This window comes from Vanessa cardui, chromosome 28 (assembly GCF_905220365.1).
Source record: "Vanessa cardui chromosome 28, ilVanCard2.1, whole genome shotgun sequence".
Taxonomy (NCBI): domain Eukaryota; kingdom Metazoa; phylum Arthropoda; class Insecta; order Lepidoptera; family Nymphalidae; genus Vanessa; species Vanessa cardui.
Window position 1 is genome coordinate 1,206,920 of NC_061150.1, and position 27,385 is coordinate 1,234,304.

Sequence of the window (27,385 nt, forward strand, 5' to 3'; positions counted from 1 at the left end):
GCATCGTGAGGAAACCTGCATGTGTCTAATTTCATCGAAATTCGGCCACATGTGCATTTCACCAACCGTGGTGGAATATGTTCCAAACCCTCTCCTTCATGGAAGAGGAGGCCTCACCCCAGCAGTGGGAAATTTACAGGCTGTTACTTTACTTTACTTTTCTTTTTAACATATAAATCTTCCTCTTGAATCAATCTAAGTTTTAAAAAAGACGCCATAAAATCCGTTCCGTAATTATAATGATCTAAGCATATTTAGGGACAGACAACGGTAAGCGACAGTGTTTTATGTATTGATTAGAGATGAACTTGCTCGCTAACCGACAGTTAAGTCTTATTATACTCATTAATTTGCACAGTACAACCTGCCAGACACAGTGTTATTAAACAGTTTTTCACGGTAGCATGCGTAAGCGATACTGTGGTGCAACCGGGCAGTACAACTCCCCCCCCCCCCCACTTTCCATCACGTGGGGGAAGCGCGTTTTTTTAGCGAGAAAAAAAAGGATTATTAAACAGAAGATTCTAAGTCTAATCAGCTTGGTTCAATCTGATTTTTAATATAATAAGGATGAAAAATACTTAAGCCACTTGAAAGCTCATTAAAACCGGGCTCAGATACTTCCTACATAGCGTAAGAGTACGTAGTGTCAGAATAATATTTAATCATTTAATAAATTAATTTATAAAGAATAATTAGGGTCCTGAGTCTCTCGTCAGACCTTTTGAGTAGAATCTACATTCCGGACCAGTGGTGGCTTCACTTAATATGTAAATGTATGTAAAAGCTTACTCGTATGAAGTATATTTTGATTTTTAATTGTAATATTTTTCAGGAAAACCCCAATCGAATATGGCGACTGCACAAGATAGTTCGAAATCGTCTGTGAAAAGTTTGCAGAAGACCGTTACAAACATACCGAGTAAGTATATTGTTTATTGTGTAATTTTCATTCGAGCCGAGGTGGTGCAGTGGATAGAAAGTGTGTATCTTATGATGAGATGGATTTACATGTGGCAGAATAGGCTATTTGACAATGCGAAAAATAAACTGAATTATTGTAATCAGTGTATATTATGAGTTTAAAAATGGTTATTTACTAACGAAACTTGAAAATAATATTTAATTTATTCAAAAATCCATAAATATAAATGCAAATTTTCAAACGTTTGTCACGTGACACAAACCCGTTGCAGCGCCATATTGTCCAAGTAGTGTTTTCGCGCGATATTTAAATATGGAAATTTTAATATGATATTTTTCGGTAAATATTGACAAGAAATAAAAAACACAACTTTTACTGGGTTCCTTAACTTCTACTAAATAATATAAAATGGATTTTAAAAACCAGTCAAATAGCCTATTTCATTGAATTCTGATAAAAATTTCAGATGGGCTTTCCTGGGTTGAACCTGCAATCTTTTGTTAAAATGCTCACGTTATATCCACCAGAGTAGGGACAATTATCTAATACGTAAGGCTCTTTTCGCTAATTTTTAACTCAACACCCCCTTTCTATTATAGAAAATAAGAATGCCGACTGAGAATGGCAGACAATCTCTTCGTTTAATATTTATTACGTAGGAATGTAAAGGAAAAATGAATACAGTTTTGGTTTATTATAATGTTTATTTTTCGAACTAACAACTTTTAAAATGTTTATTTATTTGTAGCGAATTTTGATTTTGCGCATATTTTTTATCTTACGTAACTTCTTGTAAGAAAAAATAAGACATGGTTCGCACCCCTTCCCCCCCTAAATCGTGATATGTAATAAAAGAATGGCCCCATACGTTGGCTCGATTTTAAATTGGTGAAATAAATATATTAATAGTAATATTATTGTTTCAGGATTACTAAAGAAACCGATATCCAAACCGAAGACAGTTACATGAAAATATGTCTAATGATATCATGTTTTGTCCTTGTCTCTCATGTAAATATATAATGTGAGTGAAAGAGAGACACTATGGTCTCCTCTAGAAGATATAATGTCAGGGAATTATTGATTGAATGTTTAATATGAAGTTACAATGTTGTTTTGTCCTTTTCTCTCCTATGATTGTATTATGTGTGTGAAAGAGATAGGCTATATGTTAAAAAGACAAACTGTATGATATAATTAAGTATTTTATAAAAATATTGTGTTGCAGGATGAGTTGAATTTGAATGTTTAATTTTAATGTTTTATTTTTAATAAATTGTATGGGATTAATTTATGTGTTGTTTTAGTATCATTTCTTTAAATCCACTGAATAAAGACAAAATTAAGCTCGAACTGCGGATAAAATTGGGGAAAGATGGATTTTTATTTTAGGTGAATCTTCCTTTTGTAGTTTTAAACAAATTTCCCCATTGAACCATGTGCCACTAAGAAAGTTAGCCAGAGTCAAGAGTCGTAACAGTTTTTCGCGATTATCTCGTAAGACCGTTTATATATAATACAAGAATATATAACAATAATATACAAGAAAACAAAAATTGTAGTTATTAATCATAAAATTAAAAGATTGATAAGATATCATAAATGTAATATTTATGTAACGTTTGAAATCAAATTTTCTCGAAAACGGTCGGTTTTCCGTGAAAAAATGATATCATTTTTTGTTTTGAAATTTTAAGTGCTTAATTTGATAATTACAATTTTTTCCGTAATTTTTTTTTGTTGTCGTTACTCTTTGTTGCATCACGCACACTTAGACATTTTTTACGATCGTACTCAATCAAATAATGTAAAGCGATGCTAACTTTATCTAGATATAGTATACCTATACCTGTTTATATATATGTGTTCCTTACCTACCTATGTTCTCGAAATACACCATAATTATTATTGACAAATTAAGGTAAACATGACTTTTTTAACAATTTTTTTTTCATTTTTTTATTAATTATCCCGTTTATATCCATATAATGACGAAAATCAGTTGATGTATGAGTTGTAAATCGAAGGTTTGTCTATAGTGGTGTAAATATGGCAGTGCCACCGGTGCCCAGGCACAGGGCGTAGACTCTCGGGGGCGCGAGAATAGACAGACTGAGCAGGACTATTGTTTTTCGTTTTGCTCTTGTTAAGATTCCGCTGAGCCCCTAGTACTCGATTCCAATACAAACGTACTTACATGCTAGTATCATTAAAAACATACATCGCGCTCATTTTTTTGGCCGCGCACGAGCGTATTTGTGTTTATCGTAAATGGGCAACGCATTTGCAGTAGTGAACCTGCGTTTAAGTTTTAGTGAGTGAGACAGTGAAATAGCCAAAGGGTCTGCTTAAATAGGGTGCAGTTATAGAAGCTCGCAGGGCGCAGAAAAGGCTACTTACAGCACTGTGTCTGTCTTTATTTTCTTAAATTGGAGTAAAAAAAAAGAAAAGTATGGCTACATTTTTGGGTGACACGTTCATAAAATCACAGATCGAAGAGAGCGTCGATTTAATAAATCAAACAAATATATTAAAAATTACATTTAATTTATCAATTACAAATTATTGCTAGCACTACACACATTGGAAAATGTCAAAAATCAATACAAAAGTTCGTCTTATATAAATCAAATTCACGACTCAATAAAAAAATTATTCACTAGCATTATTAATTCAATTTCTTTAAAAGTAACATTCAGCTTAAAAATACACAAAATATTGTCTAATCATTTAGAATTATTGTCTCGTATGAATGGACATTAAAAAACAGTGGTTAATGAATACGTCATAATCTATCTCATACGGTAACTGTTAATAGAGCTTAAATCTAAAAATTAAAACGTCAAAATTACGAGTAAAGTGTTGCATTGCGCTGCTTGTCATAATTCTTATTAAAGATTTTTATGGCATGTGCTACTATTTTTTCAGCCCACAGAAAAAATGCTACCGTTTTAACACTCTTGATTCATAGAGAGCAATATATGGTATTGGTTAATTTTGTTTATAATATTCGTTAAAAGTCATTTAATATTACATATAAAAAGCAACAAAAGAAATTAGAAAATACACATTAATTTCAATTAAAATTACATGTCATATTATTACTTAACTAGTGTCAATAAAACCTTAAACTAGAAAAATATAAAATGTCAAAATGACATATCAAATGGCGCGAAAAACCACCTGTCAGTTCTGTCATAAAATGTAAACTAGTAGGCTATTTTAAATGGATAGTTCCTGTGAGTGTCTCCCATTCTGAAAAAAAGAGAATACTATTATTAAAATTTTTTTTTTGAAAAAGATTTTTTATTTGGCAGGATCGTTTGGCTGCCGTGGTATATCTACAATGCCGTTATCTGAACTCAATTATGAGCTATGACAATAAAAACGCCGTAAATTGTGAACCTATGTAACTTATCGATGATAAGACCATAAAATGATTTCCACAACTATATATTATACTATCAAGATATCAAAAAACCACGTATATAAGTCAATAGAGATTTTTTTTTCTTACTAACATGCCTTTGAAGGTGAAAATCGATCAGATGTCAGTTAAGGGCATTTTTGAGTTTTTTGATAAATATTCAACAGGGGAGGAGTGGTTCAAAAACCGCGAAAATAGTCTTTGCGAAATAGATTTCTATGTTTCCTAGATCATTAGGAAAGTTAGAAATTATTATTCCTGTTACAAAGACTATAATAACATCAGAGATAACATATATTTCTATAATATTATAGTTGTTTTAACTCAGGACCTAAGTTAACATTTATCCGGCTCGAAGGATCAAAATCTTCAATAATTGAAAGTACAATTTTTAATGTAATATTATGATTTAAAAGTTAACCTTACCCCTCAAACGTGAATGTACGTTTATTTCTGTTGAGCGCGTTCAGGGCGGAGATGTGGGACTGATCCAGCTTGACGTTCAGCGCTTGTAAGTTGTCCCACATGTGATCGGCGCTAGTAGTCTTAACGACGACATTGCGACCAGTCTGAATTTGATATCTGAAAAAATTAGTTAAAGGAGAATTAGTGCGACTTTCCGAATGTCATGTGTCAAGCTGACAGATGACTTTTGAATTCTTTCTCTTTTTGGCGGGAGGTGCCGCGATTGCGGCAAGGCGTATCTTTGTTTTACTGTTTTTGTAATAAAAGAAAACTAGAAATTGATTGAAGTATTTTGTTGTTAATGATTATTATCTTATATCCTTGCAATAAATTTGTTTAAGTAATTTTGTTTTGTTAATATTAGCATATTATTTTTTACGATTAATTTGTATACGTATTTAAGGAGGATCTATAGCTCTAAATGACCATGGAGGTTAAAAGCGAGATGGCCCATTGGTTAGAACGCGTGCATCTTAACTGACTGAATATATATGTGCTTAATTCGTATTAGAAATTCATCTCGTGCTCGGCGGTGAATCGGTGAAAAACATCGTGAGGAAATTTGCGTGTTAAATTTCATAGAATCTCTGCAACATGTGTATTCTAACAACGCGTATTGGAACAGCGTGGTGGAATATTCTCCTAACCTTCTACTCGAAAGAGAGAGGTGGCTTTAGCCCAATAGCGCGAAATTTATAGGCTGTTATTGTTGTTGTTGTTGTATGTAGGTTAATGCATTGTAACCTAGAGTCAAGAAAGTCAACATAGACAGCCCAACGAAAGTAGATTTTGTGGAGGGAGGTGACTTGGTGACAGTGTAGTTCTTACCCACTGTCCTCTGAGTAAGTTGGTGATATAGCACTTAATAGCAAGATGTTGGAGAATCAATTGATAGACATCAATGTATACACTCTAACCATAACAGGAAACACGCCAAATATACATCATTTGACAGCAAATTGACGCGTTACCATTGGTTGAAAGCTTGTATAATCTGTGATATTCCCTGTAGATTTGCGAATAGCGTTTTGACCGTCGATGTAGCTATTATTGGAATTTTAGAAGTAAAATTAACAAATAAATATTTAAGTGTAATTGTGTTGTATTATAATTACAGGTACATTTACTAAGGCATAATATATCTGAGTCATTAGCGAATCACATGAAATACGTGAATCCAAGTTTTGTTAATCTTTATTTCTACTTGCATTGGAATAGCGTAGTAAGTTACTATACTGAATTTAATTTAAAAATCGATAAGGCAACACGAACTCTCATAATCACTCAATCATCATCAATCAAGACTTACGCTATAAGCAGCTGGCCTGGTTTGACCCCCAGTCCCGCAGACATGACCTTCACCAGAGGATCATCGATAGCTGGAGGAAGACCACTCTTGAGTTCCAGCGGTGTCCCCTTAGAGCCCAACACACCAAAACAACTGAGCTTGACGTTACGGGTCGTGCAGAAGTCATCTAAGCGTTGTTGAGTCAAGTAAGGATGACATTCAACCTGAAGGAAAAATATCGAGGTTTTAGTGTTGTACAACATAATCAATGAGCTCAAATTAGTGCTATCCTTTTTCTTAGTAGAGCACATAAACTTATTGAGCACGTTCTTCGTGATATATTGACAGCCGACTTAAGGTGTTACAGCAGTTTCATATTGTCTTATGTTCATCATCATCATTCTCCTGCCCTTATTCCAATTTTATTCGGGGTCGGCGCAGCATGTCTTCTCCTTCCATACGTCTCTGTCAGACGTAATCTTACAAGTAACATAATTTTAACTATATCGTTTATTCATATTTTCTTATGTTATTGGGAGCAAACGAGCAGGAGGCTCATCTGATGGAAAGTGATTACCACCGCCCATGGATATGCAACGGCGGGGCCTTGCAGGTACGTTGCCAGCCTTTTAGGAAGGAGTACGCTCTTTTCTTGAAGGTTCCCAAGCGAATAATAAAATATGTGTATATTTCATAATTTTTTTTATGGTTATCTTCAATATCATATCATACCACATTTTGAAGTTACACGCTAATGTTTTGCTGTGAGTATTCAGTTTAATCTTACAGAGTAACTCCTATTAATAATTTTGCATTCGTTCTTTTTTTGAATTTGCCATTTCTACGGTGTAATTATCTTTTGTGATCAATACTATTACGAAAACCTCCACCATAACTTACCTGGTTCACCACTGGCTTGATCTTCCCCTTATCCACAACCCTCTCGACTTGCACAGAGTTGAAGTTGCTGACACCCCCCCTTTTCACGAGACCCTTTCGTATCAGGTCCTCGATGCCGTACCAGGCTTCAAGGTAATCGTGTTCGGAGTATTGGAGAACATTTGCGATTTTCGGTATGGGGTTGCCACCTTCCTGTAATCAATAATCAAATTTTCTCTATTCAAGTAGGCTTTACAAGCACTTTTTAATCGTCATCTTTCAAACTATATTAAGTGAAGTTACTGACAGTTTGAAATATAGATTCTACCGAGAAGTTATGATCTTGGGACAGGTCTATGCCCAGCAGTGATGCAGCAGACTATGATTGGCTGGACAATGATGCATCAACAACAACAGCCTGTAAATTTCTCATTGCTGGGTTCAGGCCTCCTGTCCCTTTGAGGAGAAGGTTTGGAATATTCCACCACGCTGTTCCAATGCGGGTTGGTGAAAAACACACGTGGCAGATTTTCTATAAAATTAGACACATGCAGGTTGCCTCACGATTTTTTCCTTAACCACCGAGAACGAGATCAATGATAAACACGAATTAAGCACACCAATATTGGTGGAAAAGTGGTGCTTGTCCGTGAAACCGAAACTTACCTTAAAGGACATAGGATTGTGTATGAGGTAAAGATCGAAGTATTCCAAGCCCATTGCCTCCAGGGACTTCTTGCAGGCCTTTGTCACCAGGTCACGACGGTGGAACGTACTCCACAGCTTCGATATTATGTATAACTCGTCACTGTAAAGAAAACAATTACAAATAAATAGTAGAAAAACTGAGTATTCTTGGTCTAAGATGTTAAGGCCGACATAATTTAAGACATTACTTTAATCCCAAGATTGGTGGGGTAACAAGGTGGGTGAGCATTGGCAATGTAAGGAATCGTTAATATTTCTGATAACGCTATTGTCTATTGGTGGTGTTGACCACTTAGCATCAGGTGACTCATGTTCAAAAACATTCAAAAATATATTATGATTACTATTAAGTTTATATATCCTGCTTATCCATATTAATATTATAAATGTGAACTTGGTGGTAGGGCTTTGAGCAAACCCGTCTGGGTAGGTACCACCCATTCACCAGTTATTCTACCGCCAAATAATAGTACTCAGTATTGTTGTGTTCCGGTTTGAAGGGTGAGTGAGCCAGTGTAGCTACAGGCTCAAGGGACATAATCTTAGTTCCCATGGTTGTTGGCACATTGACGATGTAAGGAATAGTTAATATTTCTTACAGCGTCATTGTCTATGGGTGATGGTGACCACTTACCATCAGGTGGCCCATATGCTCGTCCGCCAACCTATACCATAAAAAAATTTGAATGTAATTCTGTCTCTCTGTCGCTCTTTCACTACCAAACAACCGAAGCGAATTTGATGAAATTATTATATATGAAGCAAACTTGAACTCCATGAAAGGACATAGGCTACTTTTTTTGCCTATCACATGACAACCAACACCCTTAAACGCGAGTGCAGCCACGGTCGACTACTAGTTATACATATTTATTTCAACTAATATATTGTCAACGTATGACGTCACAAATAACAGTCATCGCAAAGACAGTGAAACTTACCGCGTAACGGTACCATCGTCTATTTTAGCCTGGATCGCCTCGCCAATGAATTTCTCGTTTCCGTAGATGTAAGCGGTGTCTATGGCGCGGTAGCCGAGATCGATCGCTGCGCATATTACATGCTTGATCAACTTGGGTTCCAGCTACGGATTAAAATTACATATACATATATATTAGAGATTTATGAATTTAGAATGACGATAATACACAACGTGATTAAGGTTGTCTTGATACATCAATGGTAAGGAATCTGTAAGTGTATGTTCCTTTCCTGAATGAAGCTCTTGATCTTGGTCAGAGGTATGGACTGATTTCGTAAAATAAAATGTCGGATGGCAATAGTGAACGCTTAGATGGCTATCTATGTGATTCTGCGACATATATTTAAAGAGCGTCTGCAATATGCATGGAATATGTCATTTAATTGGGTAGATAAATATTCAGACATAGAGGTTTTGTTGTCAAATGTATACCTATAAAACTATATAGCTGTCGAAACGCTTGGCCCTTGGAGTAGTGGTGCAAAAAGCTTCATCAAAAGTATAATACCTCGTGGAGGCAATCTTCACCGGTGACAGGAGGGCTGGTTCGTTTTTTGCCCAGAGGATCGGAATTTCGATTCAGTGGTGCAAAAAGCTTCATCAAAAGTTTAACACCTCGCTTCATTGCCTCCACTGGTGACAGGAGGGCTGGTTCGTTTTGTGAACAGAGGATCGGAATTTCGATTCAACGAGGAAATGATGCTAGCTAAGCTAGCTTTCTTGCCACCATTCCACGCGGTCAATATTTATACAGTACCTAGTTTTAGTTCATATTTGTATATATTTAAGCACTTAATGGTTGACGATGAAATCTGATAGATTAGTATCTAATGGAGTTAGTTCTCCCTACGAAATTTGACCATCAAGTAATGCAGCATCGTGAAAAACCCCTTCAACCTTGGGGACTAAGATACCATGTCCCTTGTGCCTTAACCAATACACTCACCCTTCAAAACAGACAACAATAGTATTACAAAATACGGTTGGGGGTACAATCACTCCAAATTAATTTTAAATATTTCTGGTAAAAAGGTAAGAGATAGGCTTGCTCTGATCTCTACCTCTGGTGTTTTTAAATGTTGAAATAGAGTAGCTACTGAGTTTCTTTTTTTTGTTTTGTTTCTATATAAGAGAGTCCTACAAGAGTGGGTAGAGATTATACCTGTTTTAGGAGCTGAGATGGCCCAGTGGTTAGAACGCGTGCATCTTAACCGATGATTTCGGGTTCAAACCGAGGCAAGCACCACTAAATATTCGTGCTTAATTTGTGTTTATAATTCATCTCGTGCTCGCCGGTGAAGGAAAACATCGTGAGGAAACCTGCATGTGTCTAATTTCACTGAAAATCTGACACATGTGCATTCCACCAATCACATTGGAATAGCGTGGTGGAATATCTTCTAAACCCTCTTATCTTTTATACCTGTCTTACACACACAGATGCACCATTATATCATCTGTGGTTAGCTGGTCTGTCGTATAATCATAAAGTCTTACCAGGGCTGTTCCGAGGGCGATAACAGGCATCGACGACCCATCTCTCAGCTCGATCGACGTCATATTCTCAAACTTGCCATACTTAATTTTAGCATTCTTTAGTTCCGTGATCTTCTCCTGCAACTTCTCATCGCTGAGGACCTGGATGTTGGTGGTGGTGGGTTTCGGTGCTTTTCGATGCGTCGATGTATCGTCCGTGTAAATTGGTACGACTTTTTTCTGAAATTGAGATTGTTTTGGTTTATTGGTGATGAAGGAATTTCTGAGGTCATGCGTTGATGCTTTAAGCTGTCTTCTTATGACAGGAATAAGCGTCCTTCCTGCCCTCCAAATAGAGGTGATTACTAATTAGTTGTATCGACAATCACTCATCTGATTGCCAGTGTAATAGGCTATTTGACAATGCGAAAAATAAATTGTGAGTTATTGTAATCAGTGCATATTATGAGTTTAAAAATGGTTAATTACTAACGAAACTTGAAAATAATACTTAATTTATTCAAAAATCAATTAATAAAAATGCATTTTTTCAAAGGTTTGTCACGTGACACAAAACGCTCCTGATTGGCCTGATTATGATGAAGTCACTTTGTTGTAAACCTTGCTTTTCTACTATATACCACAGATTAAAATACAGCAAAGTGACGTCACCGACCCCATTGCAGCGCCATATTGTCCAAGTAGCATTTTCGCGCGTTATTTAAATATGGAATTTTTAATATGATATTTTTCGGTAAATACATATGTACTAGGAATAAAAAAATCAACTTTTACTGGGTTTCTTAACCTCTACTAAATAATATAAAATGGATTTTAAAAACTATTCAAATAGTCTATTCATAATAATAATCGTAATTTTTGTAATTAAAAATTATTTTAGTAAGTAGTATTTAATGACATTAGAAAATAGCATACGTTTGCACAATAATTTAAAAAAAAAAACTTATTTAATGTAAAAATCAATCTATACTAATATTAAAAATGTAAAAGTAACTTTGTCTGTCTGTCTGTCAATAAGTCCTTCTTAGGGCAGGGTATCCGCTTCTATAAGAAAATTCCGCAGACATTTTTAACTTTGCCGTTTAGTAAATTCAAATCGTTTGTAAAAAATACATACAAGATTTTATAGATGATAAAAATGCGTGGAGCTAATATCTGTTGACTTCCATACTATTACTTTCCTATATTAATTTAAATAATTGTATTTTACTGACATGATTTTGTATTTTTAAATGTTAAAAAAAGAGTAACTACTGAGTTTCTTGCCGGTTCTTCTCGATAGAATCTACTTTCCGAACCGGTGGTAGCTTCACTTGGTTGTAAAATGAAGATTGAAAGTGATCAAAAGTGCTTGTAAAAGCCTACTTGAATAAAGTTTTGTTTTGATTTGATTTGTCTGTGTCTCGTTCACGATCTAACTAATGCACCGAATTTGATGTAATTTGGTGTAACGCAAACTTTAACTCCAAGAAAGGGCATTGTCTACCTTTTTTGCCTAACACATTATTACTCTTAAAACACAAGCTAAGCTGCGTGCGATAACTAATAGATAATATATTCAAATAACATTACTTACAAATAGTATCAAAATAAGTAAAATACACTTGAATTTCATTTTGGTCACTTTTTTTTTAAATCCACACTAAGGCACCGTTTCGTTCGAAATAAAAAATAGATTAAAAATGTTTGAGATAAGTTCTTGCTTTTATATAATAGCATTCTACCCTCGTTTTTAATCTGCATGCACAATGTTGTGATTAACAATTATGTATATGTAATTAGATCTGCGATTTACCTGCTGGCTATGTAAATGTTTCGTACAATATTCTATAATATTGTATATTAAAAAAAAAAATTGTCGTTGACTTAAATAAATCTTTAAAAAAGCATTTACTAATAAATAAAATAAAAAGCCTTTTATTTCTTGCACAGTGCTGCTTTCAGTACAATTTCGAAAAATGAAAGATTAGGACTATTAAGAAAAGGAAAGTTAATACATACTAGTTTTGACAATCTTTAGTTTTTTTTTACTATTTATTTGTCAAAAATTATTATTTAAGATTTTTTTTATTAACAGATAAAAAATGTGTTTTTTTTTAATATCTGTCAATTCGTACAATTGACATAAGTTTTTTTTTTTTAAAGAAATATATCATCTGTAACCTAATATATTTTATGTGGGATAATTACTAAGTGTATTACAAACGCTAGTAATGGCCGCAGATATATCTTTGCATATATATTACTTATAACGAGTACAAGGACGTTGTATATGCTGTCACATACAGATTTTCCTTATACCTAATACACATATAAATTAAATCGAAGTGTCTGTTTGCAATATTTTTTTTATGCAGTTTGTACGTTATTAAGATTTAAAAGTAATTTTATTATGTTTAGTTATTAATATTAAAAGGAAACTAAGTCGCATTTTATTACTTTTTTAATTTTTCGAATAGGCACATGATGGTAAGCGGTCATCACCGCTGCGGGAAGTAAGATGTTATGTCCCTTGTGCCTGTTTAAAAAAATAGTGATAACATTTAGAATCATTTTTTTCAAATATATTGTTCTAACTTTGCATTTCAAAATTCGTTAGATAACAATCTGATGAGACAGATTGTAATCTGTCGAAATATTGTGACACGTGAAATATGATTGCAATTTAACGTACTATTTTTCGATATTTTACTAATTCATTAGAAATGTTTTTGTATATAATACATGAGTAAGTAAGTAAGTAAACAAATTCAGCAGTATATTTAGTGTCAGCATTGAACCCGTGCGAAGCCGGGGTGGATCGTTTCTTGTAAATATTTACTAATACAATTATTATTTTTTATTCATTAACGCCATCTATGAGCAATATGCAACAACTAACACACCTTAGTAAACCGCAGTATCTAAAATATATATAAGCTCACAGATGGCGTTGTTATTAATACTTTTTAAATAAAATAAAAGCGATTACTAGTAAGACACAACTTAGATGTAGCATCGGCATAATTCGTATAACCGATCACATCCGATTTGAGTACGCTATCCCAAATTATCAATATCTACTTCTCATGTGAATATGATCTTCACATAAACGTAATAACTTGTAATATATGACCTAACATATTCGTCATATGACATGTGACATAAATTAGACACATGCAGGTTTCCTCACGATGTTTTCCTTCACCGCTGAGCATGAGATGAATTAAACAAATCAAGTACATGAAATATCAGCGGTGCCCGCCTGGGCTTGAACCCGCTATCATCGGTTAAGATGCACGCGTTCTAACCACTGGGCCATCTCGACACTGGCTCTTCTCTTTAAAATAGGAAAACAAAAGTACATTTGGGGGTGTAATATCTGATGAGTGGGCAGTTACCTATCTATTTTATGCTATTATAAACTTGTTACTGTTAATAATTGGAAGAGAAATTTCTCAAGTTAAAAAGTTTATGCTTCGCATTGTATGACACGAAACCACGAATTTAAGAAAAACACGTGTCCAGAAATGTTTATTTTAATAATTTAAAACTGTTTGATTGTTAAATTAATAATTTTTAGTGAATTTTGAAATGTTAAATTAGTCTGAAATATTTTAGTGTTTGTAAACAGCTGTTATGTTGAGTGAATAAGTCTACCCACCTATTTTTGTTATAAAAGACCAGGCGCCCGCCGGTATCTACAGGCTTGGTCGATCAATACATCAGATAAGATTATTTCCTGAGTTTAATTTCATACCACCGAAGATGGTTAAAGATCGAAACCCTGACAGTCGTGACGTCACCTGTGTTGACGTCATGTTTTTTTTTTTAAAACGGGCTCTGACATGCTTCTCCCTTATACATAATTATAACAAAGGAAAGTAATAAGACTTCAAAAAGTTATATAAAAACTCGAACCATAAATAACTAGGTGCATCTCATGTTTTCACAACGGGAATCCACTTTTAATTTGCATACACTGCTTATGAATATGCTATATTGATAAAGACCCACAATTATCGCTTTAGAATATTATTATTTTGTATGGTATAGGTTGGCGGACGAGCATATAGGTCACCTGATGGTAAGTGGTCACCATCACCCATAGACAATAACGCTGAAAAAATATTAACTATTTCTTACATCGTCAATGTGCCATCAACCTTGGGAACTAAGATGTTATGTCCCTTGTGCCTGTAGTTACACTGGCTCACTCACCCTTCAAACCGGAACACAGCAATACTGAGTACTGTTATTTGGCGGTAGAATAACTGATGAGTGGGTGGTACCAACCCAGACGGGCTTGCACAAAGACCTACCACCAAGTATTATGTATAAGTATTTCAACCACTGTGTCTTTTACACTTGGCCCTTGGTGTACTAGTGAAAAACACCGTCATGAAAGTATAACACCTCTTTGTATAATGCACTGGTGACAATGGCTTCGTTTTATGCCCAGAGGATCAGAATTGCGATTCAACTGGGAATTTCTGCTACTAGCTTTTCCCTAATCAATGTTCATTTATACAGTAACTATTTTTAATTTCATATTTATTTAAGGACGTATTATTTAAGGGACGAGATGCTTACAACGCGTGTATCTTTTCAACTCGTTTGATTGCAAATTTAAACCCAGGCAAGCACTACTGTTTGTTCACGTGCTTAATTTGTGTTTTATTATTGGATTGGATTGGTGAAGGAAATCATCGCGAGGAAACCTGCATGTATCTAATTTCATAGTAATGCTGCCACACGCAATGGAACAGCGAAATGGAATATGTTCCAAACCTTCTCCTCTAAGGGAGAGGAGGCCTTAGCCTTAGTGAGAAATTTACAGTTGTTGTAAGGACTTACTGTTTTATGATTATTATGTAGCTCATGTAAAATCGTAGTTATGAAATAAAAACTTACCTCAAACAAAGCAACTCGATCAGTGATTGATATCTTTCTCAATCTCTCTTTCCTTTCAACTGTATCACTCCTCATCAACCTCATCCTCTCCATCGAATTCATCCTGTACACCATCTGCCTGACTCTCCCTCTAACAGCATCACCTAGATCTAATTCCGCTAAAGATTTCGCACGTTGATCCACATCTAGTTCTTTAACTCTGTATTCTTTGTACATATCAACTTTTGGTTTTTCCTTCTTATCAGTAAAAACGTCTTCATTTTCGTTTGGATTTTTGTTTTTGAAGAAATTCGGTTCTGATAAACTTTTCGTTTCTCTAAGATTATTATTATCTTTGCAAATATCATCGTTTTCTTTGATCGTTTCGTATTTGGTTTCATTTCTTTCGCTGATATCAGATTCATTGAATTTCTTCTCTATACTGTTTAGACGTTTCACTATCGAGCTGTGAACTTTGTTATAAACTTTGTAATAGTTGCTTTGAAATTTGTTATTATCAAAGGCGTTTGTATAGTCGAAAGGATTGGTCTTGTCTAAATCGTTACTGTCTTTGGTCTTGTCATTATGTTTTGTAGCGTCATTGCTATCGACTATGCTATTTTGTTTATTGTGATTAATATCCAATCCAGTATCAGATTTCAATATTTCGTCAACAATCTTTGGTTTATCTTTTCTATCATTATCTGTTTCGTCTAAATTATTTGTTTTGTCTTCGTAGAGAGTTTCTGTTTGTCTGGATTTCTGGAAAGTAATGTATTGTTAAATTAGTACTTATCAAAGATGAGTTTCTGATGATAATTAATGACTTGAAGTTACGAGACTAATTATATTTTTAAGCATTAAGCAAGTCTATCTGGTTTAATACAAGATACCTTTCAGTTATTAGATTATCAAAAATCAACTGTATTGCATTGTTCTTAGAGCGCATTTTAATTATAAATTGGTAGATCTCATTGCAGTACGTTGGAATAGAGAATCTCTTATGTAATTTCACTGTCTATGTGTGAATGTACTTATAGTTTAACAAAGAATAACAGTTACAATATATGTTTGTACTTCAGGCTTTCTTAGCTAAGCTGTTGAATCGATTTTGATGAAATTTGGAATGGAAACTTAACCTAAGAAGGACATTTCAAATCTAAAGTTCACGACACACACATGCGAAAACTGTTACGAAATGATACTCACTTCGAAGTTTGCTATTTTCGATGACACACAAACATCTTTCGGTATGTCGTCAACCTCCGTTTTGATTACTTGCTGTTCACGTGAATCTAACCTACTTATTATTCTATTTACTTTTCCTTTCAAAATTATAATATCCTCCTCTTCCAAATCATCGATATTTTTCACTTGAGATGACAGATTTGTTAGAGATTTCTTATCATTTCCATTGTCTTTTATTTTAACTTCACTATTAACTGTGTTATTATCTTTAGTATTTATATGATTAGCTTCTAAAGCATTTATGGTTTGTTTTGCTTCTGTTTCTTTTACAGGTACTTGAGTCTTGTCTGTTTTTTCAGTATTTTCTTGTTTAGTAATAAGCACAGCATCTTTTTCTTTTTGTGTGTTCTGAACTTGGATTGTTTCTGTAGTCGTTTCTTGAGCAATATTATGTTTATTTATATTGTCATTAATGCTTAATGATTTAACGAGTCTTGAGCTGGTTATAGTTAAATCTTGCTGTAGCTGATTATTGTTGTTTGTGAAACTATCATTTAAATTATCTTTAGATGATTTTACACTTTCATTTTCTATTTTAGTAGTGGTTACTTCCTTTTCTTTAGCATTGTTTTGTTCTATTTTTACATCATTATTTGAATTTGCAACATGTTCATTTGAATCTAAATGGGATAACCTTTGGGATATGTAATTTTCAATAAATTTCTTGTTTTCTATTGTGGACTCTATTTCAGTAGCATTTGATGATACAGTTGTTTCTTTCTTAATTTCCTTTATTGTAATATCGCAATTTTCATTAAGAGTACCTTTTTCATCAGTATTTTCGTTCGAAAGTATATTTTTATTATTGTTCAATATTGTTTCAGATTCAGCACTAAGTGAATTGTCATATTTCAGAGTAGCGACTTTGATTGTTTCTTTAACTTCAGTTGTGCCAACGTTTTGAATTTCAACATTGATTTTTGAAATTTCTGTTACTTTCAAATCGTCAGTAGTTTCTTTAACAGATATATTTTCTGTTGTGTATGATGATTGATCAAATGATTGGCTTTTGCTAAATGAAGTGGACACCTTTGAGCTAATGTTTTCCGTTGTTTTCACTTCTGTTTGAGTTTCATTTTTCTTTAAAGATTTAATATCATCTACTTCATTTTCTACACTTTTGCCATCAATTAATAATGTTGATCTTTCAGTTGTGACTTGTTCTGATAACTTTTCTGTGTTATTTGATATTTTTCTTTCAAGTTTTTCCTTTGTATGTTGTGAAACAGGTATATTAGTTTTAGATACGTCTTTAGGTGTGGTAGTAGTGTTTTGTTTTATTTCAACTTTATCCTTTGATGAGACACTTACTTCTTTTGTGGTTGTACTTAATTGAGTTGTGAAAGTTTCCGCTCTATGTTTTGTTGTGGAAACAGTTTCAGATTTAGTTGATGTCGAACTTTCAGATAACGCTTTGCTTTTAATAATCTTGGATGTTTCCACATCTGTTTTGATGGCTTTCTCCTTTGTGGCCACAGGGATTTTACCTTTATTGTCTTCAATAGAAAGGCTCTTTTTGAGTGAGCTTCTTCTGTTTTGCGGTCGAACCTCGATTTCTTGCTCACTTTTACGTTTAAGCAACGGTATTTTGCTTTTGACTTTCTCTGTGGCAACTTGCTGAACCTTATTATCCTCATAAGAATGAATTATTTCTTCGAATTTGGTTTCGATCTTTGATAGTTCATCAAATTGTTCAGACACTGGTCTGCTATTATTGAACGGATCGTTTTCTACAGTTTCTTCGTACAGTTTATCGAATTCGTCATCTAGCTTTGGTGAATTTTCATTTGGTACTTCCTCGTTTTTTGTCAAGTTCTCTTGAGCGTTTTGCTGATGTTTGAGATCCTTCAACCGAGGTATAGCAGATCGTACTTTCATTGCAAGGTATGGCTGCAAATAAACTCATATTTAGTAGACATTCGTCGGATTGATGTAGTTTTATAAGATTAGTATAATTTTTATGTGTCATAATTATGAGCTGAGATTATAATATATTTAGATTTAAACCCAGACAAGCTCCACAAGAAAACATCGTGAGGATACCTACATGTGTCTAATTACAGTGAAATTCCACAAGCTCAAATTAGTGTAGCAGGGACATTTATAGACTGTTATTTTTGTTTAAATTTATTTAGATTTTTTTTGCGTTATCGCTCCAAGCCTGACTGCCAGGGGTACAATGACATACTGTACAATTAGACATTTTTTATGGAATAGGTTGGCGGACGAGCATATGGGCCACCTGGGTAAGTGGTCACCATCACCCATAGACAATGACGTCGTCAATCGTCAATATGCCATAAATCTCGGAAATTCAGATGTTATGTTCCTTGTGCCTGTAGTTACACTGGCTCAGTCACCCTTCAAACCGGAACACAACAATACTGAGTACTGATATTTGGCGGTAGAATAACTGATGAGTGGGTGGTAACTATCCAGACGGGCACAAAGCTCTACGACCAAGGTTTGAAAAGATTGCAATCTATATTATATAAATGTGAAAGTAACTCTGTTTGTCTGTCGCTTTTTAACGACCAAACCGCGAAACCGAATTCGATGAAATTTGTACGAAGCAAACTCCAAGAAAGGACATAGGCCTATTTTGTCTACGCGAGTAGCCGGAGAAAGACCACAGTGGCGTGAACTTTGAGGTCTACGGCCATGTGGACAAAAACGGGCCGATGATGATGATGATGATAAAGATGATGATGATGACAACCAATACCCTAAAACGCGAACGAATCCACGGGCTCCTACTTAACTAGTATGATATGTGTATAATACATAATAATACATCTAATTATATTTAATAGATATAGATTAAATAAAATTAGATGCAAAATATTTTTGTAAGTTAGTTATTTTTATTTATTTTTCTTTCTACGTCATAAATTAAGTTAAATTCTGTGTTACTTTTGTCATTTCTTTTTTCACTTCTTATTTTTACTCATGTGGTGTGATCCAAATAAAGACTTTATCTAACTATCTATCTATCTATCTATCTATCTATCTATCTATCTATAATTACCTCGTGTATAGTTTTTTCCTGCGACATCTGTTCCTCTCGTCTGATCTTATCAAACGCCCGTCTCAGCTTTAATTTCGGTATTTTAGTTGATTTCTTCGATTCGCCATATATCCTTTCACCCGTTTCTGCATCATAAACAAAGACTTTATGTTAAATTAACTAATAGTTTTAATTGAGACTTGAATTATTTGACTGGCTCGGTCTAGTGGTTTGATGGCCATGTGTATAGTATATGGCCCTATGTGTCTCCCTTACAGTGCAGCTAAGAAAGACATAGATTTATCTGTCGTGTGGAGGCAGTAATCTATTTAATGTATTTGAAGAAAGTGGTAAATATATGTTTATGATGCCAATTGAAAGCAGAATGCAATAGTGTACCTACTTTAACATATCGCAATGAACGTTGCGGGGTCTAATAGGCCTCGTACTGATATTATGATAGTTTTCATATTTGAATGACAGTACCTTACGAATGGATTAAAATATTATTTTTATTTATTTATTTAAATACTTTATTGTACACCACAAATTAAACATATTAGATTTATAGTAAGTATACATATAAAGAAAAGATGGTACAACCGGCGGTCTTATCGCTTTAAAGCGATTATTATTATGCCACTGCCAATGTGTTAGAAAGTACTTTTGTCCAACTATTCTCAGTAGCACTTCGAATTCTCGGAGTTCAATCCTATACCTTGGCTGGCATGTGAAGACGCTGTTCCTGCCTTTGGATTCTGTTCTGTTCTGTATCGATACCTCCAGCGCATTAAGTCGTATGACAAAATATCGTGAATTTTCAGAAGACCTATTTTTAACCTTTCATCTTTGCATAGCTCTGCTACCAGATGCAGTTTGTCATTGATTTTGGAACTTTTTCATTGAATTAAAATTTCATATTTTAGTCATAGTACTATCGAGTTAAAATCTCAGTAAAGAAAATATGATTTACTTTCACTGATGTGCTGATTTGTGATTTTTGCCAAAAATAATGTTACGACATTTTGCGTAGGAGATGATGGTATCAAATCAAAATCAATTTTATTCAAGTAACTTCACAATGAAGTGTTTTCGAATCGTCAATAATTAAACACTACCACCGTTTTGGAAAGCAGCTTCCAGCGAGAAGAAACGGCAAGAAACTCGCATAGTTGCTCTTTTCAAATAAACAGATTTACAATGCTGTTATTTACCATAATTAGTGTCCTATAATGGAACCCGAGCCTAACTCCAGGCGTTTCACTCTAAAAAGTACTCTTTTAATGAATAATATGACTTATTTAATAATTTAGTCTTAATAATCTTTTTAAATTTTGAAAATGGTAAATTGATTATATTTTCCGGTATCTTATTATATATGCTTATACCATTGCCCAAAAACGTTCTATTTACCGTATGCAAACAGAAACTATCTGATTAAAAGGATAGTTAGCCTAAACACATGTGCATGTTTTGGAGTATGAATAGTAGTGTTAAGAACTGTCAGATATTTGATAATTTTTCTATACCTTCTTCCTGGGTGCCATTTTCGTTTGAATTATTTGACGTCACAGTAACATTAACTTCTGTTGTTTCCGTTCGAACTGTGTTGACTCCTGTTGATTCCGTTACACTCATTGTTGTGTTCACTGTTGTTGATTCGTTCTGAAATAAATCAAAGTAACATACTTAAAACTTCGTCCGTCTTCGTAATATTGGTAGAAGTATAGTACGACCCAATTTAGAAGTAGCATCAGCAAAACTCGTAAAACCGATCACATCCGAATTGAGTACGCTATCCTAATTTATCAATATCTATTACTCATGTGAATATGATCTTTACACAAACGTAATAACTTGTAATATCATATGACCTAATATATTCGTTAATTTGACACGTCGATTTACATGCACTTGCTTTCTCTGACGTGGAAATGTATAGCGACGAATAGCGTCGAATGGCGCGATAGGGAGCTGTTTCTATTGGTCGTGTAAATAGGCAGGAATCGGTTTTATTAAATTTACCGATGCTACGTCTAAGCTGTGTCGTAGATAGGTTATATTTTGGTTTGAATGGCAGGCCAGTGTAATTAAAGGCAGCTTCGTCTTGGCACGACTGTTTGAAAGGAAGCAGTGTTTTGGCAATATCTCCTACACAAGATGATATATGAAGATGTCGAATATTATTTACTTCAAGATTATATTGGTGAGAGCCAAGATGGCCCAGTGGTTAGAACGCATGCATCTTAACCGATGATTGCGGTTTCACCGGCAAGCACCACTGAATATTCATGTTCTTAATTTGTGTTTATAATTCATCTCGTGTTCCGCGGTGAAGTTAACATCGTCAGGTAACTTGCATATGTCTAATTTCATAGAAATTCTGCAACATGTGTATTCCACCAATTTGTTCCTTATATATATGGTTGTTAAAATCACTAGACCTAAGAGTTTCTTTAGCTGGTTTTTCTCAAGTCTGGGGAGTTACAGGAACAGCGGTGGTTTAATAAGTGTAATACTTCTAAACTGTGTAAGATTTAAGACTATGATTTTTGTTAATATAAGATACAAATATATTAAAAACTAGCCACTCGCCCCGGCTTCGCACGGGTGCAATACTGATACTAATAAATATACTACAGATTTTTTTTACTTACGACATCACATTACAAAATTCTAAAATGATCAGTGTTTCTTTACTATAGTGTCCATGTGTTATATACAAAAACCTTCCTCTCGAATCACTCTATCTATTAATATAACCGCATCAAAATCCGTTGCGTAGTTTTAAAGATTTCAGCTTACAAAGGGACATAGGGACAGAGAAAGCGACTTTGTTTTGTACTATGTAGTGATATCTGGGGCAGGTATGTTGTGTTACGTGATTTGATAAACACACCTTCATTTGATAAGAATCAAGTGTTTAATTATAATAATAGGCTATTTGACTGGTTTTTAAAATTCATTTTATATTATTTAGTAGAGGTTAAGGAACCCAGTGAAAGTTGTTTTTTTTATTTCTAGTACACATTCGCCGAAAAATATCATATTAAAAATTCCATATTTAAATAAACGCGCGAAAACGCTACTTGGACAACATGGCGCTGCAATGGGGTCGGTGACGTCACTTTGCTGTATTTTAATCTGTGATACATTTAGTAGAAAAGCAAAGTTTACAAGACTTCATCATAAGCCCGGCCAATCAGCAGCGTTTTGTGTCACGTGACAAACGTTTGAAAAAAATGCATTTTTATTTATTGATTTTTGAATAAATTAAGTATTATTTTCAACTTTCGTTAGTAAATAACCATTTTTAAACTCATAATATACACTGATTACAATAATTTACAATTGATTTTTCGCATTGTCAAATAGCCTATTGTGAACGAGATAGACGGTTTGAGATGCCACAAATATCTATGGACTAGACCCTTCCCGGCTTTGCACTAACAGACATAAGTTTTATTGAATATTTTTACCTTTTAGTTATATATATTTTGTTGCTTTTATTCCCAAATATTTAACAATTTCAATGCTTGCTGAGATGGCCCAGTGGTGAGCTGAGATGGCCCAGTAGTTGGAACGCGTGCATCTTAACCGATGATTGCGGGTACAAACCCAGGCAAGCACCACTATATATATATATATATATGTGCTTAATTTGTGTTTATAATTCATCTCGTGCTCGGCGGTGAAGGAAAACATCGTGAGGAAACCTGCATGTGTGTAATTTGATAAAATTCTGCCACATGTGCATTCCACCAACCCGCATTGGAACAGCGTGGAGGAATATGTTACAAACCCTCTCCTTAATGGAAGAGGAGGCATCTCAGCAGTAGGAAATTTACAGGCTGTTACTTAAATTTTTTGGTTGTTGTTGTTTAAAAACACCAAATATATCTTTCAAGGGAGTTTAACGCCTATTCATTCCGTGACGTTTTATGACGTCATAAAATTTCGTTCGAAAAAAAAAACAATCTTAATAGTAAATCAATATCAATTTAATTTAAACATTCCTTTCTTAAAATCATTTTTTCTCCATCTTTGTATCAACGTCCGGTGATTTCTTAAACAGGTGCTGAAATCTTACCGATGTCTCCCCACTCACGACGACCTTCTGCAATTTCATCCCCCCTTTCGTCCAGGTCAATTCTTCTTTCGTTACATTCATAACTGGCGTCAGAACGAAATCGTCTTTACTGCTATCGTCATTAGGTTCAATATCAATTGCAGTCGCTGAATCAACTCCTCGTAACTTCTGCTCTCCTGGTACATTCGATTTGATTGCGTCGCCTGTTAAGTCCGACATTTTTGATCTGTAATTAAAAAAAAAAGTTTTTTGTGATATATTTATATATGTATGCATTTATATATATGCTGCAGAGCATATATATAACAGACAAACTCTTCAGCTTTATATATATATATATATATATATATTATGTAATAATTTGAGAGATTATTTGTTTGTTTGAAGGCGCTAAACTCAGGCTAGTCGTGTAATTTGAAAAAAATATTTTAATGTAAAATCTATATCTACTAATATTATAAATGTGAAAGTAACTATGTCTGTCTGTCTGTCTGTTCACCACGACCAAACCACTAAACTAAATTTAATGAAATCTGGTATGAACAAATTTGAACTCAAAAAAAGGACATAGGCTACTTTTTTGCCTAGCACATGACAACCAAATGCCTAAAACGCGAGGTAAACCGGGCTACAACTAGTAGCCCATATATCGAAAAAGGCTATAGACTATATAGTATCACGCTACAACCAATAGGAACGCAGTATCAATGGAAAATGTTTTAAAAACGGAAAAAATATATTGACAGTTTCCGTAGCGCGCTGCATATACTTTAAAAAATCGTAAAATCATATATTACAGAATTTGTTATAAAGCGAAATGAATTTGGAATGAGCATCAGTCCTCTTGGAATTCAGCTGAGTAATAATACCTATATTTAGGAAATAAGGAAAGAACCCAAAAGCTTTCTAATTGCCCTTAAAGTACCAGAACTTCAGACCAAAACGTCTTATCTCACAGGTTTAATGATAAAGAAAAAACTTTAATTACTACTACCAAATATATCCCACAACTATCAAACAAATCTTGCCAATCCTTTGCAACCTTTGGAACTAATGTGTTGTATCAACAACAACAACAACAACAGCCTGTAAATTCCCACTGCTGGGCTAAAGGCCTCTTCTCCCTTTGAGGAGAAGGTTTGCAACATATTCCACCACGCTGTTCCAATGCGGGTTGCTAGAATACACATGTGGCAGAATTTCTATGAAATTTGTAACATGCATGTTTCCTCACGATGTTTTCCTTCACCGCTGAGCACGAGATGAATTATAAAAACAAATTAAGCACACGAATCAGCGGTGCTTGCCTGGGTTTGAACCCGCAATCATCAAATTGACGCGACGCCATTGGTCGAGAGCTTGATTAGACTATGGTATTCTCTGTGGATTTCCGAAAGAATGGCGTTTTGAACGTCGACGAAACTATTATAAGAATTTTGGAAGTAAAATTAAAGTTGAAATAAGTAGTTAAGTGTAACAGTGTTGTGTTATAAATAAAGATATATTAATAATAAATAATAAAATAAAATAATTTATTCAATCAGTAAGAAAACACCTCATAAACTTTACAAAGGTTGAATTCTTCTGAGTGCAGTATGTTCCCGTATTTTTTTTTATATTTTATGGTATAGGTTGGCGGTCGAGCATATGGGCCACCTGATGGTAAATGGTCACCATCACCCATAGACAATGAAGCTGTAAGAAATATTAACTATTCCTTACATCGTCAATGTGCCACCAACCTTGGGAACTAAGATGTTATGTCCCTTGTGCCTGTAGTTACACTGGCTCACTCACCCTTCAAACCGGAACACAAGAATACTGAGTACTGTTATTTGGCGGTAGAATAACTGGTGAGTGGGTGGTACCTACCCAGACGGGCTTGCACAAAGCCCTACCACCAAGAAGAAGTCACTCTTCCTTAACTCTCTCATACTTAAATACAAATTACTGATACTTCTTAAAGACTAAACAATCAGCCTGACGGAAATACAAATTACATAAAACAGAGAATAAATTTATTACAAGCGTGTGGTGTGTTCGATATATCTTCATGTGTATGGATGTGTGCGTGTGTGTGTGCGCGCGTGTGTGTGTGTGTGTGTGTGTGTGTGTGTGTGTGTGTGTATGTGTGTGTATATTTATCATAAACTCATGAAATACGCGAATCCATGGCCTGTTTATCTTTTTTCCTGCCTCCAAACCGGTGGTGGTATTAAATCCTTGTTGAACGACGACTGAAAATTGCTTGTAACCCTACTTGAATGCAGTACGTTTTATTTAGAATAAGATCCTGGTAGGGCTTTGTACCAGCCATTTGAGGTAATCAGCCAAAGAGCAATGTTTAGAATTGTTGTGATCTTTTGAAGAATGGAGAGCCGAAATGTCCTATTGGTTAGAATCATAATCAATCAATAACCGTATTGTACGGTTAATGTGTTGCGGGTTCAAACCCAGGCAAGCACTTCTGAATTTTCATGTGTATAGTTTGTGTTTATAATTCATTTCGTGCTTGGTGATGTAAAACATCGTGAGGAAACCTGCATGTGACAATTTTCATAGAAATACTGCCATATGTGTATTCCAACAACCCGCATTGAAACAGCGTGGTGGAATATGTTCCAAAACCTTCTCCTCAAATAAGGGAGGGGAGGCTAGCCCAGCTGTGGGAAATTACAGGCTGCACATGTTATGAAGAGTGAGTGACCTACACATTAGTTCTCAAGGTTGGTGGCAGATGCAATGAGATAATATCTATGGGCGTTGGTGACCACACACACACACATAACATAAAGTTTGAAAAATCCTGACCTACATGGGGTTGCAAGTATTAAAAAAAATTAATTATAATATTTAAAATTAAATAAAAATTTACTTACGTGTCCGTGAAGTACTTCAGTAACGTGCTATGACCAATTTCAGCCATATAATTACCTCTTATCATTGATAAGATTGCGCTGTCGATATTATCAATTTATATGCATTGTTTAAATTTTGCATCACTACCAATGGTCTGGACTCTGTTGATTTACCGTTCGGATACTATATTTGTTATATAATACAATGTTTTTAATTTCTAAACGAAAGAAAAATGATGCCATGAACTGATATTTTGTTTGAAATTAAAAAAAAAACAAACGTCAAAAATAAAAAGAGATGTACTAGTGTATACGTAAATTATTTTATTTCGAATCTATTTTTTTTAAAGATATTATTTTTAATTTATAATATTATGAACAAAAAGAATAATAAAATAATACCTTTGTTTGGATGTATGTTAAAAACAATCAAGTCACACTCACATTAAATTCAGTTTTTATCACTTTTAATTTAATAGAAATCTGTATTTAATTTTAATAATTAGGAATAATAGCACATCACCTTTGAATGAAAACAGTAAAGAAACTGAGGCATACATTTCTACGTTATCAAACACAGCACAGATAATACATGATAATTATTGATTAGCGATAAAAAAAAAACAAAATGATACTGTTTTCAAATGGATTAAGACGGATTATTTCCTTCTTATTGATATATTTATTCATTAATATTGTTTTTTGAAATACTTGGTTACATATTTGTTTCCTTTTTCTTAAATTATTATCAACCTTTTTTCTAAATGTCACTTTTTGGCGCCATTTTTTATAAGTTTATTTTTTATTGTGTTTTATTTTTCCATGCTAGTACGAGCATATTGGTCACTTGATGGTAAGTGGTCACCACCACCCATAGACAATGGCACTGTAAGAAATATTAACCATTCCTTTCATCGCCAATCCGCTAACAACTTTGGGAACTAAGATGCTATGTCCCTTGAGCCTGTACAAGCTCACTCACCCTTCAAACCGGAACACAACAATACTAAGTACTGTCGTTTGGCGGTAGAATATCTGATGAGGTGGTACCTACCCAGACCTGCACAAAGCCCTACCACCAAGTATATGTATGTGTTTATTTATTTCAGTACGCAGATTAATAACATGTTAACACACAG

General features: G+C 34.2%; 1 protein-coding gene across 2 annotated transcripts; it reads right to left on the reverse strand.

Moving 5' to 3' along the window:
* Positions 1 to 3,453: 3,453 nt before the first annotated feature.
* LOC124541628 (serine-rich adhesin for platelets-like) lies at positions 3,454 to 26,787 on the reverse strand. Of its 2 annotated transcripts, XM_047119552.1 has the most exons (14): positions 26,691 to 26,787; positions 26,268 to 26,408; positions 23,389 to 23,614; positions 20,828 to 20,963; positions 19,320 to 19,462; positions 16,253 to 18,181; positions 15,065 to 15,805; positions 10,172 to 10,390; positions 8,634 to 8,776; positions 7,651 to 7,792; positions 7,006 to 7,197; positions 6,127 to 6,329; positions 4,779 to 4,934; positions 3,454 to 4,180 (listed from the first exon to the last, which is right to left on the reverse strand). In XM_047119552.1, exons 2-14 carry the CDS (start codon positions 26,330 to 26,332, stop codon positions 4,135 to 4,137), a joined length of 4,341 nt encoding a protein of 1,446 aa, XP_046975508.1. In that variant the 5' UTR covers positions 26,333 to 26,408; positions 26,691 to 26,787; the 3' UTR covers positions 3,454 to 4,134. The 2 variants fall into 2 exon arrangements, with proteins under 2 accessions (XP_046975508.1, XP_046975509.1); XM_047119553.1 differs by lacking the exon at positions 26,691 to 26,787 and having other exon boundaries at positions 19,320 to 19,444; positions 26,268 to 26,499.
* Between the last annotated feature and the right edge of the window lie 598 nt (positions 26,788 to 27,385).